The sequence below is a fragment of the Atractosteus spatula genome, chromosome 16 (assembly GCF_055471065.1).
Source record: "Atractosteus spatula isolate fAtrSpa1 chromosome 16, fAtrSpa1.hap1, whole genome shotgun sequence".
NCBI classification, from domain to species: Eukaryota; Metazoa; Chordata; class Actinopteri; order Semionotiformes; family Lepisosteidae; genus Atractosteus; species Atractosteus spatula.
In genome coordinates, this window is record NC_142721.1 from 11,597,604 (window position 1) to 11,614,720 (window position 17,117).

General features: G+C 36.0%; 1 protein-coding gene across 1 annotated transcript in view; it reads left to right on the top strand.

Moving 5' to 3' along the window:
• shank2b (SH3 and multiple ankyrin repeat domains 2b) overlaps window positions 1–17,117 on the top strand; it is a 139,067-nt gene that overhangs the window by 35,335 nt on the left and 86,615 nt on the right. The window contains exons 10-11 of the mRNA XM_088935195.1: window positions 658–660; window positions 8,887–9,196. Coding sequence (XP_088791321.1) covers window positions 658–660; window positions 8,887–9,196 — 313 coding nt within the window. The remainder of the gene's footprint in view (window positions 1–657; window positions 661–8,886; window positions 9,197–17,117) is intronic.

Genomic DNA, 17,117 nt, shown 5'->3' on the forward strand with positions numbered 1-17,117 from the left:
CTTAACTTGAAATCTAATGTCTACGTTTTCATATTTTACAGACGATGTTTTGCTATGAACAAGGACACAGCATATAATTTAAATAAGCACTTTCCAAACTTTTAACTACAAAACCATCATGATTTTTCCCTTGGAAGCAGATACACAAAGGAATGTGAATTTAAAAGGGTATTTTTGCTCTATGTTGTGTACAGTAAATGCAATTTGAGAAGGCCTTTGGCTGAGAGGTACAGAACCAAGCATGAACATGTGTTCAAATGCAGATGATTGACCCTAGTATTCCCCTTAGAGGAAGAGCTACAGCTCTGCAGAAAATAGGTGAAGAGATATACTGTAGTTTAGGGAATGTTAATTTTTAAAAAGCCAACTTTGAGTTCATACACTAGAGTACATACTGTACACCAGAAAGACATTACTGATGGCGGCTGTTGTAGAAGAACACTGTTTTGCTTTCTTCACTTTTACAATGTTTGTACCTCAGATTTTAGATCACATTAGAGTTTCGTTCTGACCAAATGTCTTATATACAGTATAGGTGATGTCATGCAAATATTTGGGACTGTGAAACACATGTTCCCTATTAAGTTGTCACACGGTGAATGGCAGAACAGGGCTTTTCTTAGAACTAAAGAGTGACAGTGGAGTACAGAAAGCAAGTGGGTTAAAAGACAAGCTGAGAATCTTTTTGCAATTAAACACATTAAACACCTTCATGGTGAAAATCTTATGCAGCGATTTCCCATCTGCTGATATAAAATGACCTTCAATACGCAATATGAAATTCTCTTGCAGTAGTTAATGAAAAAAAAAGTTGTTCAATTTCAATGTGCCCTTGCGGGGACAGAAAATTGAAAACTATGTGACTTAATTAGGTCATTATGTTCGTACTCAAAAATTAAAGTACAATAAACAAATAAGATTTTGAAAAGATTTTGTAGTAAATGCAGACCCTTCATTAGGTGAATTTAAGGTGAAGTTGAGAACAATGTTGGATGAAAGTTACATTGTTGTTAGTTAATAATAGAAGTTATAATGATGAATTATATTGTGTTACACTCTGCTGTTACCTATCTAGTTCTAATTTGATTCAATTGGATACATCGCCATTGGGGAGACACTGAGAGTGTGTATTGTTGGCAAGTACACAACCTAAGGTAACTGTGATTATATACACTGTGTAGTACAGTATTACATCCAAGCTGTCAACAGGTTATCTGGGTATTTAAGGTGAATGGGGAAAAGGATCAGAATCCCCTCAACTCACTCTAGATGGAAAAAGGAAAAAGTGCCCCAAAACCTAATCTTTCACCAGCCTCACCTTTTCCTGCCTGAATTTCTGTGTCCAATGGGATCACCTTTAATGTAGTAAAAAAACACAGTCAGAAATCGGGACCTGCAAACCCAGAGACTTCATGGACAGCTCTACTGCAATAATCGCCTGAGACTGGCAATATGATGTTGACTTTTGTGCCCTGCTTAAGACTTGGCAAACATAGGAACTGCTCATGGTACAAGGAAGTGCCTATACCTCTTTCTAGAGTGGTCTACAGGAATGAATGACGCCTTCATCAAATTGCCATCAATTTGAATTAAAAGATCTGCTGATTTTCGTATTGGAATTAATGAGTATCTTAACTGAGTGACCACATCTCACACTAGCAGTGAATGACACACCACTATGATGCCCCTACCAGAATGGACTTTCACTTTCACTGGGAGACAGCAGATAAGTTGGTCTAGCAGTTGTCAGTTCCTGGCATAGCATGACTGATGTGCACATCAGTAATTAAGGCACAGAAGGAGCTGTAGTTGATCAAAAATTCCTATTACTGTGATGTCTTCTGCTTTTTTTTAATGGGGTGCTCTTCAAGCAGTGCCTCAACAAAAGATCACTCAACGGTGATGTTTTTCACATCCCTTACTCTGACCTCCAAGAAGCTCCCATGTGGGGTGGAGCTAAATTACTCAATGGAAGTTAAAGTATTTAGCCTCAAGAACATTGGATTGATACTTAATGCTTAGAATACTTAGGTATAACATACTTTGGACTGTTTTTTGACAGGTTGTTGATAGGTAGGTTCTATCTACAAGCTCTACGAAGATCAGTCCGGAGCTCATGTATTCCCAATTTAAGCTCTGGGGATTTTAAAACATTTAAATATCCAGTTTAATGCAATCTTTAGCTACAGTACCTGAGGAAAGAGGTGTTTTGAAGATTGTGACATCAGGCCCAAAGCCAAGTTAAATGCCTTTCAAGCCAGTCATGATTTCCATCTTACCCTCTGGAGCTTTGCAGAATTTTTTATTGAAATATACAAAAGGCAACTCAAGGGTTTGGAGAAGTGCCATTATCACTGCCGGTGCAATAACCTTCAAATACAGCCAGAAGATGGACCAACCAATATTTGTGTTAGCTCACAAGAAAACATAACAAGCATGAAGGCAAGAATCATGAAATGTGGAAGTAATGATCAGCTTTGCTAGGCCAACCATATCATCAGCACGTACAGCTCCAGATTGACAGTATACTGTATAATAATAATATAGCGCCTTTCTGGACACTCCACTCAAAGTGCCTTACAGGTAATGGGGACTCCCCTCCACCACCACCATGTACTCAAAGGATGAGAGAAAAAATGTCCTCTATGCCAGCACGAAGATGCTGATTTGTGGATGACTATCATAACTAAGATAGAAGATGAGATGACAATGGAGGTCAGAAAGAGCATGTTTAGGACCATATGAACAACCAGGACCACACATTTCACTCAGGAACACATGCCCAAACTGTGGTTTATCTCAGACTATATAATCCATCATCAGAACCACAGGTAAAACAATTATCGAAGAATATCAAACTCAACTGAAGGGTTCCTTTCAGGTGTTTTAATACAAAACTTATTTCATGAGTGCCTTAAGTAAATATTACATTTGAGAGCAAGTGAAATATTCTCAATTGAGTGAAAAACTGTAGGTAATTATGAAGTACAAATTCTGTACCTCTGACATCTTGTGCTAAGTAAATAAAGAGTTAGTTTGAAGATAAGACATGAAATAGGAAATATCCTGTACATTCTCATATTCACTGCCTCAAGTAATTATGACTAAAAGAGGAGTTTAAGGTTTTGTAAATGTTATTGGAAAAAACTGCTGATCTGCTGAAATCAAAAACAGCACACTACAGTAATTCCTGACAATACATCAATACAAGACCCATCCATCCATTATCAGAAAGCTACTTCTTCCCAAGGGTTAAGATCAATCCACAGCCTATACCTGTGCTGGAACTGGAAGAAGGGCTAAACATTGATCAAGATACCTGGGCTATCAGAATCAGGGACAATTTAAAGACCCCAATTAACCTAGCCAGCAAGTCTGCAGAAGGTTTATAATAAGTGGGGGACCTGGTGGAAGTATGCATGACCTGTGATATACATACAGACTCTAGGGAGAAAGCCATCCCTGTTCAGGATCGAGCTCAGGACTCAAAGAGTTGTGAGCTAGCAGTGCAGACTGCCTCACTATCATGCTGCCACTTTCTGTATTGTGAATTATTCATGTCTTTTTGAGAAAGCAGTGCATGTTGTTGAAAATCTTGACCACATTGTGAAATTTTATTGGTGCTTAATACATTTATATTACAAATAGAACAGGATTTAATCTTATTTATATGAATATCTGTGTTACAATGTGTACCTTGGGGTATATTACAGATTTTGCAGTAATTGAATATCATGATATAATTCATATTTTTCATGTAAAAAATATGAATGAAGTTGACAGATTCTGCTTCCTTGTATTTAAGTTTATTTTTTGTAAATTGCATTTAATAGTGATTTAATAATATTTGCTGCAGTTTGTTACCATTAGGGCTTGCTATTGAACAATTTTTCACTTTGGGTTTGTTCATTATTTAATAGATGGACTTCCATGATTATTCTGGCAAACTATTTTTCAAAAAACACTACACAAATGCATGCTTGTTGTTAAGAGATTTACATTTTCTGATTGAAAAGAAACAAGAAATCCTGGAAATCTATTTTCTTCTCTGAACTCTCCATTTGCCCTTTTATACTTCGTAAAAAACATTTTTTTTGTTTTTTGGGGGTGAAGCTTTGTTCTTTGCAGTATACTGGAATTTTTGTGTTGAGCAGGAAGCTCAAATGTAGCGATTAAATACATTATACAAGTTGCTTGGTAATGAGTTTTATGAGCATAAATGAGCATATTTCTGGAGTCCTGTTCCCAGACAGCTAACAATTACATTTACAGTACTTTCCATTATTGATCATCCTTTAATCCAAGGGTGAAGAAGTACTTTTATGCACACAGCATTGTGTAAGAAAAAGAACAAGAAACAGTATGCATGTTTTCAAAGAAAAATTTTACAATATTTTCTGTACTCACAGTACTGTAGGTCCAGGTACCTCTATTGTCTATATCTTCATGACCTGTATTTCTTTCTCATCGGTTTTGAAGTGGGATGCTAATTAGTAACATTTGTGATGAAAGATTGTACCTGTACTGTAGGTCATAAATACAGGTACAAAGGGTAGAAAGAAGACAAATATTTGGGAGTTATGATCCAAAAGTATGACTTTCTGTTACGTGAGGAAAGATTTGTTGTAAACTGAAAACATTTTTTCCTTTTAAATCTGAAGAGTTAAGCTATTTCAGAAACGCCAAGCTCTGTTTTGAATACACGCATCAGATGGAACATTTGTTTTTACTGCCTGTATGTGTCACTCCAGTGAGGTCCAAAAATAAAATCCAGTATCTGAATTTAGGAAGGTTTCATCACACCACCCAAATAATGACTAATCTTTCTTATTCATGCTAAAACATATTAAAACATACTGTAACTTAATGGGAAACATAATTCGAATTATTTAAGTATGTTATGATTTCATTATATTCCTAGCTTCTCTTTATTGTTCATTGGAAACACAATGCTGCTGAACTTTTCCCCATTAGTTTAATAACTTACTGTACATATAGTACGCAAATAATGCCTGTTTTCCTGTCAGCTGAATCCAGTTAATATGAATTCATAAATTCAATAAAACTTTAACACTAGAATTGTTACTTACGTAGCTGAAGACATAGTAAAAGAAATGAATAAATTGAAAGCCAAAGACTCAACAAAACAACATGCTATGACGGATTTAGACAACCGTTCTGCTGTTGCCTAGCAACACAGTAGATTTGTTTCTCAAACAGCTGTTTCTTGGGAAGGAAGGGTTAAAATACAGTTTTAAAACTGTTCTCTTTTGAAGTGCTTAATTTATGCCTGTAAAGATAAAAAAGTGCCATAACACATTTTAATGTTTTTATCCTCAATATCTGGATTATTTAATGCTCTGGGGTCAAATTTATTGTTAAATTAATTTTTAATGGACAGTTTTACTTAAAGAACTGTTTGATGAATAACATTTTTTTTCTTATAACTGTTCTTAGGATCATAATTTTCAATAACAAACATAGCAACCATTACAAAAACAGTAATGAAATCTACACAGCTCATAATATTAATAAGAAATTTAATAGTAGCAGTGGGAGAAGTAAATGTTTAGGGGTCTTATTGCCTATGTTATTGTATCTCCCTCCTTCTGAATCTGGTAACGGTAGTAATACCACAGGAGAATCATGTTAAAGAAGAGTGTGCTGGTAGCATTCACATGACTGATACTGTGAGAAGGGTTTTTTTGAACAGCTTTAGTCTGTTCTCACAGTCGGCTCCCCAGCTGACAGACAGCATTATGTGGGGTGGGCTTTGTCACCAGAACGCTGGGTGCTGCGTGCCTAGCAATGTTTGCCATTACTCAGTGCCCAAGAACCTGCTGGGTTTTTTTAGGGTGCAGGCAGCTAAGTCACAGAGAAACTGGGGGAGTCTTTTCATTTGTTTGTTTCCTTTGTCCTGTGCGCAAAGAAATTATAATGAGGGAATTGGAGTTAAAGTAGGGAAAGAGGGAAAATGAAGTCTTTGTTGAATGCCTTAACAAAGAAAGAAGGTAAGAGGGAGAATATTTTGCATTCAAGAATGGGACTTGATGTTTGGATGTGTGAATGTTATTCTTTTTGATGTTGTGATTTTAATGATGCTCATGTATTTTCTGTTTGCTGTTAGACTACTTCTGTTCTTCAGTTCTGAAGTGGTTTTAGACTGTAGTTTGTTTCTATGAATAGCATGCTATAACAATTATTACAGACACTGAAAGTTAACATTTAATTATTCTGTGTATTTGAACTGGTGTGCTTTTGTAACATTTGTATACTGGTTTACTAGATGTTCATCTTTTTATTCCATTGCCTTGTTTTTTATATGAAAACTACTTTCTCATTTGTAGTTTCTGATGAATTGCGATTTAAAAAAAATATTGGTCTGAATCTGTATATTCCCCTGAAAACAAAGATGCCCAACTCAATTATATAAAACATGTTTTAAGAAAGATACTGTTGCCTTTTGAAACTAATGCACAAAATCACAACTTTAATTTTTTCGTTGCTGATGAGAGTATTATTGAGAGTATTTAATTTGCTAGTAAATTATAAAGATCTGCCAAACATTTTTCAAATTTACAGTATCGTGGCGTGTTAGGTGATGTGTGGCGATTTGTTTTAAAGTTTTTGGTTTGCAAAATATGTCTCAGTGTGTAATATCTCATTACGCTGCTATATAATGGAAAACAGATATAAATATATCTCTTCTACAATTCGCAGTGGAGGAAAGACACCCACTTACATTTCTCTGACATTCTAAAAAAACCGGCAGCTCTGCTGGGTGGAATATTAATCAATTTTCCATGTGAACCAGTTGTTGTTTTAACCCTGTGTTACTTCCCCATTCATTAAATTGACTAGAAATTAAAATCTCAAAAGACTCTGGACACATACTGTATAAGACATTGCAATCATCCTATTGTGTTTTTTATTCTCCCCAAATGTTTAATTAACATTTTAATATGTAAATTCTTTAAAAAAACAATAGAATTTGTATACTGTTAAAGGAAATTTTAAGGTTTAGGATTAGAGCCAGTGAAGTAATAAGATGGCTGTTTTAATCTGCATATCTGCTAGGCAAAGAAATAATATAGATTACACTGATTAAATCCCACTGTTGCATAACACACACTGTTTTTAATGAAAAAAATATATCCCACAAAATAACTTGTATAAGAATCCTGTGTGACAATTGCTTTTACAGTGCGATTAATGCTTTTGATTTTGACATTTTTTTGTGGTTGTTTTGCCCTTTTTCTCCACATTTGCATTAAATTTGTTGGGCCCCTTCTGCTTCTCATGAAAGCCTAATGTGCTGTAATGTATTGTAATCAAGCAGGTGCTCCCTAACTTATTTGTCCTGTCTCAGGGCAACTGACCAACTGTAATGATTTGCATGGTTCAAGCGCTCTGTTCTCGGAAACAGTGTAGTGCTTATTTCACAAGGGAACTGGAAGCACTGATATGTGCATGGTGCAGTTGGTTGCTCGTTTGAGATTCTAATAAACATTATTAGGTGTGCGCCTGTGCATGCTTCTACTGTACATGTGACATTGTCTGTCTCACAGTTGCAGTATCATTGTTAGGGGGAAGAGCTTTCTCAAGTTCATGCAAGTTCAACAATTTTTGCTCTCCCTTCTGCATACTGTACCTCCAGGTTACCAAAGTCAACATCAAAGTTACGTTGAAGTTGACAGCATCTGCATCAGTAGTAACTTCAGATAACCGATCTTCCTTCCTTCCTTCAGCTGTTGTGGATCTGCAGAGCAATTAAGAGATACTTAGCGTTTGTTGTTAGTTTGCTCCTGTTGCATTGTGTAGCTTTGAAGAACGTGGAGGATTGTTTTTTTAAGTTGGATCAAAGAAAATGACTCTTGCCTGGCCACAACAAGTATTTATATTGTTACAGACAAGTAATACAATCAGCACCCCTGCTCTGAATTAATAACAAAATACAGTATATGGCACTTAATGAATATGTTTTGTAGTAAATGAGGCTTTTTGTAAAAAATGCTTATTTTTCACAATGGTTTCCATAAAAATGATCAGCAGAATGGTTCCCGTAACCATTCTTTAATTCAACCAAAACAGACCAATACCCAGGTGCTTGACCTGTAAGCAGACACTTCTGTTAAGTGTTCACTAGAATAAAATTATGGTCAAGTGAAGAAAAAGTATTATGAGAATTTGATTCCATGAAAAAGAATTGCCATATACCTTTTCTTTGAATAGATTGTGTATCAAATTTCTCTATATCCAGCATTTAAGATTTCTCATGAAACCTTAATCTCTATTAGAAGGAGCACATTTAATCACTTCTTTCATTTACAATGGGTACCATGTGAGGACATCAGAACCAATGGAGCCGTTAATCCCTGGTAAAATTACAGACCATGTTGAAAAACATGACGAGGGTATTTTTTTCTTTAGCATTTAGGACACATGGTAGAAATGAATGCAAATTTGTTTTTCCCCAACAGTTTTTATGTGTCATCACTGTAAAGTCCGAATTCCATAAATGAAAAACCCCAGTGGGTTTTGGTCCTTGAACAGCATCTAAGCCTTTAACAGTCTTGATGTTTCAAATCAAACTGCAAAAGTTGAACTTTCATGTGCAGATTGTATCAGTTATATTGGATTGACACCACTATGACTGGACACGCACATAAACATGTCTTGCTTTTGGGTAATTGATCGTTCTGCCAAGACACGGGATGACACTTGAGGATCATGCAAATAAAGCACTGGAGTGACTGGTTTCAATGGTATTGAGTCTTCCAACATCCTGATCATGGATGTCTTCTGTTACACTGTATGTATAGTATTGGCTCTTCCCATCATCCTGAGTGCTAATGTACCTCCTCTTCCTGTGGATGTCTGTTTCAGTGCCTTTCCGAGAGGCACCGACATACTCCAACCGGCGCAGAGGACCCCAGAGCACGCTTGCAGCCCCCCGGGTCCTGCTGCGCTCCAACAGCGACAACAACCTGAACATCAACAACCTCCCCGACTGGCCGGCCGCCTCCGCTCCCTCTTCACACCGCAGCCTTTCGCCACAATTGCTTCAGCAGATGCAGAACAACCCCAATGGCACTGTAAAGACAGTCGGGGGTGGCGCCAGGGGTCCCCGCAGCCGCTCGCCCTCTCTGAACCGACTGGGGGAGGAGGCCAAGAGGCAGCCCCACCGGCAAGTCAGGTAAGAGGCCGTATCCGCGGCGGAGCTCACGACACTGCTGGGCAGTGCCGGAGATTATTGGCCGGGGGCACGGCACCAGGCAAACCTCCCGATCCAGTTTCTGGGGAGTCCGATTGTGCGGGGAGATGGTCATCAGAGTGTTGATTTGGATTTAAATGATTTCATCAGGTGGCATCATTGGAGAAGGGCGTGGGGGCTTGCTGTGTAATCCCCAAGTCTGAGTGCAGTTGGGCGGTTGTCGTCTTTTGATGATTCAGTACAGTCTGACAGGTTTGGAGTTTTGTAATTGTGTTTTGTGGTGCCTTTTGGGGTTTGGTTTGGGAACAGTGGTGGAGTTGAATCAAAGGAGAAGGTGGAGATCCGGCTTGTCACCCTGCCTTCACTTTTTTGAGACTTTTCTGCATTTTCAAGTTGACAAAAACACTTGAACAGCAGACAAGGAGAAAGACACCTTTATCTTATGTGGTCCAGATTGTAGAACAGCTGAATCTAGGTCTTCATCTGCTGATCATATGCACATTTCTGCATCCCCAGGGGGCTGCTAAAATGATTCAAAATGTGGGCCATGGTAGAGTTAAAAATCGCAAGTACCATTTCAGAGTTTGGCCCAGATTGATCAGAATTAGTCTGAAAGTACAGTATAAATTATATATTTATTAAATTTTTTTCTCTTTGATAAAGGAACATCAAACATCGTCTTTTTGTATGCAATAAAAGTGTGTATCATATTGTTAAAAGGATTAAACTAAAACCTGTCTTGGTAAAGGTACTTTAAACTACAGCACTCAGTGCTTGCTGAGAAGTAGCTTTCAAAAGGGGTCCAATTTTCAGTAATGCATCAACTTCATATTGTATGTTTCCTGATTGAACCATTCCCTGATTGAGTTAAATGCAATATCAGATTGAGGTCTAGATTGAGGCTGAAAAACAGAACTGGTGTTCACTTTGTGCTGTCTGTGATGTTGTCCATTAAAGACATATTGTAATCAATAGCAGATGTTTATAAAAGTCTGGGCTTTTGCTTCAGAACTGTTTTTGGGGGTTAGATGAGCATTAAATGATTTGAAGAGGCTTAAGGTGTTTCATGACAGTTGTTTCATGCTGTACGTTTTTATTGCACACTATTATGTTTTGACTATGCCCTTGTAGTATACTCTTAATGACTTTGTAATGATATTTTGATGCTGCATTATAGACACAAACAGCCCCTTTGTTGGATTTCATGTCTTATAAAGAAAAAATGCATGCAGTGATCATGATCACAAACTTCTATGCTGTGATTTCAGAAATGTTTTCTATTTATTGGAATTGTTACATATTTTAGGAAACGGTAAAAAGTCTGGGGATTGAGTGTTGTCTTCCCTTAAAGGATAAAGAAATTATTTAATAAGCAGTACAGCGGACACACAGCAACAGCTTTTTTCTAGAATCTATCCATCCCTTTTCCTGTGTGAATTTCAGATTTGGAATTTAAAAAATAGTTTTCACTTCAGTTGTGAAGAATCAAAGTCAGGATCTCTGCACCATAATTTAATATGAATGCAGGTAATAATATTCATCACAGTCCTTCCTCAGCACAACTTGTTAAAATGCTTAGTTGTCATTATTTCTCCATCTCCATACTGTATGTTTTCCTTATAAAGGCCATTTTGTATCCCTAAAAAAAGTGCTTGATTTTGAAGACAACATTTTATCTAGTGTATGTACAGGTATATTCAGAATATGAGCATTCTGGTGGCATCTCAAGCCTATACTGTATACTCAGATTTGTACATATTCTTTATGAAATATAATTCTTACATTTAAAGGCTTTTCATTTAATTCAAATTCTCTGTTTACAATAAAGGATAAAGTCTTTAGGTAAGTATTACCCTAAGTATTTAGGCTCCATTTGAGTCTTCTTTTGGAAAATTGCAAACATGAATAATGTAGTTGGAAACAAAGTGAAATTGCTTTTAAAACCGAAAATGGAAAGCCCTTTCTTTACCCAAAGGGTTGTAGGTGTATGGACTAAGCTGCTCAGCCGTATTGTAGAAGCTGATGCCCTGGCTTCCATCAAGAAGTGGCTAGATGAGGTCCTTGAATGACTGCCAAGCCTTTTTTATGGTGTTCTAATATACAGTATCTGAGAGAAGGTAGAGAAGAGCAAATCATTTGCAGAGCAAGTGAACTGGTACACACAAAATGTTTAATATAAGGACACCAGAGGAAAAATGAAGAAACTACTGTATAAACCAAGGTGAATTACTTACTTTGTAAGATATACAGTACGGGGCCTGAGATGAGTTAAGAATAATAGAGCAATTAGAATATAAGTCTCATTATTGATGTAAACTTGTCTGTAATTTCTTTGTAACCAGTGACAATCTGTTACCTTCTTATATTTTTAAATTTATATTTTATTTTTTGAATTCTTTTGTGTTGTTTAAAAAAATATTTTTGACGATGATTTCCTTGTGAAACAGAGAGGGCACATTTTAAGTTATCTTATGTTATGTTATCTCATAAAACACTAGTGATGATTTTAATTAATTGTCATGTGTGTTTTCAGAAATTTGCACAATTATTAATAATTATAGAATCAAAGGAACAAGTGGGTACATAATGCAGATTCCTCTCTATAGATCAATAGCTTTTGTGTACAAACAAAATGTTTCTTTATAAAGTTTTATAGTGATTCACTACATCGTCAGTGGTTGGCAGCCCAAAAAGGTATCACACTGCCTTAAGGTCTATATAAGCTCTATATAACCAGACAAAAAAGAAGGTTCTAAATATTAAAAAAGCTATATGATTAGATAAGAAGTAGTAATACAATTACGAGAAACTGCATGTACGCATTTCTATGTCCTTTAGAAAGTAGGATGGGTTGAAAAAGCAAAGAAATGGACATGCTCTAAGACTTAAAGTCCCTGCTGTAGCATATGGTTGATTTATTAGATTAATTGTGGCCTCTGAGTTTCTTTTCTTTTTATAGGAAAGTCAGTCTCCACAAGCATAAATATGGCTCTGTGACATGTCCTGTGGGTTGGATATGCTGTATATCCCACAACCACTGTACCTTTTCCACAGTGGAAGGGCTAAGCTGACATCAGATGTTAGTGTGTGCAACAGCTGAAAGTAGTTCTTAAAATGGGATCCTCTCTTTTCCTTGGTTACTAGAATGGTTGCTATGTCTATTATAGCATAGTGATAATTGTTACACCATACACTCTATATAACGTTGTTTCAAAAAACCTGTGTCAGCAGAATCAATGGGATTTTGCACTGATGTAATACTTTGGAATTAGCACTTTAGGCTCATGTAATTGTTGCTGCTGAGGCATAAACAATTGGCTTTTTTTTGTTGTCATTCAAGCATCTCAGCAGCAAAGCAAAATGACAGAATATGAGAAGATGTTTCGGTTATATCCCAGCTGCAATGATCAGAATAATCCAGGAACAGTCTGTCACTCTGCTGGGGCTTGACTTTGCAACCAATTGTCATGCCAAAGCAACCATGTACTGCACCCCATCCACTGCAACAACTGGAGTTGTCAAAGATGCACATCAAAAGGACAACTCGAAATCTGCTGTAGTCAAATTGAATTGGTTTGCTTCCATTCGGCTGTAGATAATATATATATTATGCTGAATAATTTTTAAGAGCAACAGTAAAAGTATGTTTAAAACACAAGTCTAATGTTGTTGAGAATTCTGGTTGCTGAACAGTCTTAGTCATGTTATACATGTTATGTCTTTTTTGGTTTACATTTAAAATAAATTGAGTAATTGTCTTGCAGAATATTAATATAGTAAAGTGAGAGGTACCTATTGAAATCCCCAAACATGCCACAGTACGCCGTAAAAGAAACATGAAGTATTGTGCAGGAAGCAATTGGCGCTGTTTGCTTCCTGTGTAAATATGACCCGGTTTTACAAACCACCAAACAAGATGCAGCAAAGAGGCAAGGCTGTCTAAAGCTTCTCTAACTGGCAGGTGTTGTCCTTCAAGTCAGGACTGAGGTGTTTTGGAACAGTATGCGGAGAAGCTTTTTCAACCCCAACCCTCCCGCAACCACTGAGGCTAGCTGCACCAAGTTTTGAAACAGCAAACACTGAATAAAGAAATTAATAAAGATGGCCTTGTGTCAGACTTTGGTGCTGACGGGTCTTTCTCCCTTTTAATTGGCCAGTGGGAGATTGTTTATTGCTGTTTATAAAAAAAAAATTGCAAGTGTGAAGTAAAAGTAGCTTGTCTGTTTATTAATCATGAGCCTCAATTCTCGTATGTGTGTGCTGTTTTTTACGCATTAATGGATCCCCGTAGAATATAGGCTGTCTTCTTTGTTGTTTTCAAGTGGTTTTTAATAAGCCCTGTGTGAGACAAGTAAAATTAGAGGAAAGGTAATTGTTGGCAACTCATAAATCGAAGAACAGAACATCCTGCTGAGAAATAATTGGAAACGCACTTTTTATTATATCGCCCTACACATATAGTGTCCCATTGATACTACATGGTGACAAAAGGTTGTTTACTCTTACTTCCTGGCAAATTGTTTTTCCTCACTTTGGTTTCTGTGCTGCATATTTTTTTTAAATTATATAACTTATTGTCTCACACTACACTTTATATATAAATTTAAGAATTAGTCCAAAGTCTAATTTATGCACAGGTATTTAACTAACTATGGTGGGGGGGGGGGGGGGAGGATTGTGCTGTGGGTAAGCCTTATGATGTATGAATGACAGGTTAAGGAATAAAGTCTCCCATTCCTACATCTGCCTATTATCTATTTTTAAGGGACCATCTTGAGCTGTTTGCATCCTTTCTCTGCCTTGTACAGGAGTTTTTGCATTCTTGCATTTCAGCTTTGTGTTTTGTTTAGAGCTGAATGTGTGACCCTAAAGTATTTCAGTTAAAAACGACTTCAGGGAAAGTGGGGGTAAAATAAGAGCTATCATACAAATAATTAAATAATTCAATCAAATTAGTAATTAAAGCGATTCTTAAATTATACCTTTCCATCCACTCAACAAGTAGGGAAGCAAGGGAGGAACAAATACTGTACATACAGACAGAGTTGGTGGTCTGAGATATGAAAAATAACTAAACCTCATATTTTCACCATCATTTTCAAAGACAGTCGGATGGTTGAGTAATCTAGTCACCCTGTTATGTATTTGGCAAGTGTAATTCATTTTAAAGTGTGTAGGAAGTAAATTGCTTACATAAGTTTCAAATTGCAAGTATTTATAGAGAAAGTAAAACAAGATTAGGTTTTCTAATACAATCCTTACTTTGAAAATTATGTGGTATTGTTAAACCCCTACTTACTGCAACACTGCTGGATCTATTGATACCTTAATTAAATGAGTTTCGCTGCATTGACTGCTGAGCTGAGCCCACATGCATGCATGTACAATACATCCCTGACATTGGAAATGGATACAGTTTGTGTAGAGAAGTATTCAAATGTGAAAAAAATAAGGTAAACTTAAAAAATTGAAAGTTAATACATTATGTACTTGATTGAATTTCATCTTGAAGGTTTAGAAATATTTGAAGGAGATGTCCAAGAATTCATTGAAAAATGCATTTTGGTGTTAAGAAATATTTGTCATCTGAAATTCAACAGCATTCATTATTTGAAATTTCAGTGGCAAATGCCCAATTTTTCTCAGTTAAATGTTGTGATGGTTCTATACATAGTGATAAGAAAACAACTATCTGTGAAGTCATTACCTCAGTTAGTCTTTTTGCTGCTTAGGTGACTTACTGGAATAGTCTTAGGACATTTAGATACCACAATAAGGATAGCAAAGGAGAGGAGGCCATTTCACCTGTCACCTGATTGATTGTTAGTACCTAACTTATCTGAAGATCTAGTCCAGTTGTTTCTAAGATTAAACTAGGGTATCAGCTTCACTGTGGATGGGTAACATTTCAGAATCCACAACCAAAAACACAAGGCCATATTCTGTAAGACTGCTTGTTATTACTGTATCACAGAATGGATTTAAGTGCTAAAATACAGTTACAGTAAATGCACACACAATACATGTGTTATTTTCCTGGGACAATTACAGATACAGATACAAAAATACAGCAGATATCATTTTATGTCATACAGTACCTGCTTAAAAATGTATTTTCAACTAAGGAAAAACGAAGTAGATTGTATACTGAGTGAAATAATCATGGTTTTAGTATTTGTTTTATCTTGCTTGCAGTTATCACTTTTAAATACTTAAAATTACTGATATTATTTTAAACCTTGTCCCTTTTTTGACACATTAAGAATTGTTATATATAAGGTATTCTCTTGTGATCTAACTTGGTAATTCTAAAACAAAATGTCAGCAGATTGATGCCACAGCTTTTTCTTCCCTGTTGTGATAATGGGATCTTATCAAGGTTCATGTGTGTCTGAATTAATAATCCACTGTGACATTCCAATTTTCTTATCACACCAAGCTATTAGTACTGCTGATTCAAGTCATCTTATGGTAAACAGCCACTTTCATCACTAGAGGCATTTACTGGGAGTGCAGTCTGACCTGCTATAGAGAGAATACCAGACCTGTCTTTAACCTGTGCCGTTCTTGTTTTTTTCAATCTGTATTGCTTTCATTAATGCAAATATCGAAAAATAGTTTTAAACACGTGTTCTACAGAAATGCGTGTAATTTTAGAAAAGTATACTATGAATGATAACTACTACTGCATAAGGCTGAAGTATTCTGTGAATCTTTTTTATTTTGTTATCTGTTTCGCAATTAAAGTAATAGCGATAAATGTCACTTTATTTAATAAATAATGAAGTTGGGAAACAGGAAACATATCCTCTTTATTCCTACACGTATGGTTACCGTATTTTCATGCCTTCGTATAAACGATGACAATCACAGTATGATATAGTATGAAAATCCTCAAGTCATACTACTTAAATATTCCGTATTTTTTATTTTAACGCTTAACTATAATAAAACTTCTGCTAGTATATATGAGCTCCAGGGTTACTAAAAATCTCATTACGTAGATCTGTTAAAAGCGCTTCCTTTTTTGTTGTACGATAAAATACTCGTATTAGCCACCTGAGGGTGCTGTTACGCAACGTTTTTATTTTTAGCACGTTACTCACAGAGAAAGTGACTTGTTTGCAAAATTCAAGTCTTCGATTTAACCTGACCTTTTTTCCCTAGTCATCTAGTAGATCATTACATACCCCATTAAAATCCTACTGTGAAGCAGCATGAACGCCTTTGAAAGATTATGTTCTCTTATTCACTTGATTTATATTTTTGTCCAAACGTGTTTGTTGATCTTAATTCTATAACATATTGCTGAAATACAGCTAGAGTAAGTAAAAGAATTAAGTTGTCATTTTCCGTGAGTTGGAACATACCTTGGAGACTTCTTTACAAGGTAAGAAAATGCAAGGGACCCATGTGTCATCATCTCTTAAAACAGAAAAAAAGATATCACTGTGTGACTGGGATCAAAGTCAGTAAAGTATGAATTTTAGGATTAGAAGAATGCACATTAAATCTTCAGGGTCCTAAATTCAACCATAATATTTCCTGAATTATCTACAGAAGCAGAGCAAATGTACTCAATGGGGCACTTCTCAAGTGCTCTTGATGAACAGATGAAGTGTGCTTTTTTATGCTTCTGATTATGCTAATTTTATATAATTCTGGTATTTCAAACTCATTTCTTACGCATTAATATAATTTCACCTTGTTTACTTTTTACAGCACATATTGGTATAGTGCTTCCTTTATAAAACATATGAACATGGACTAAGCACTCAATTTGACTTAAATCTACAGTTATTTTCTTCTTAAACACCTTTCTTTTTAAACACCATAAAATGTCTTCATCCTGGGGAAGAAGGATCTGGGTATAACCCTGTTTTAGAAATGGATAATATTACCT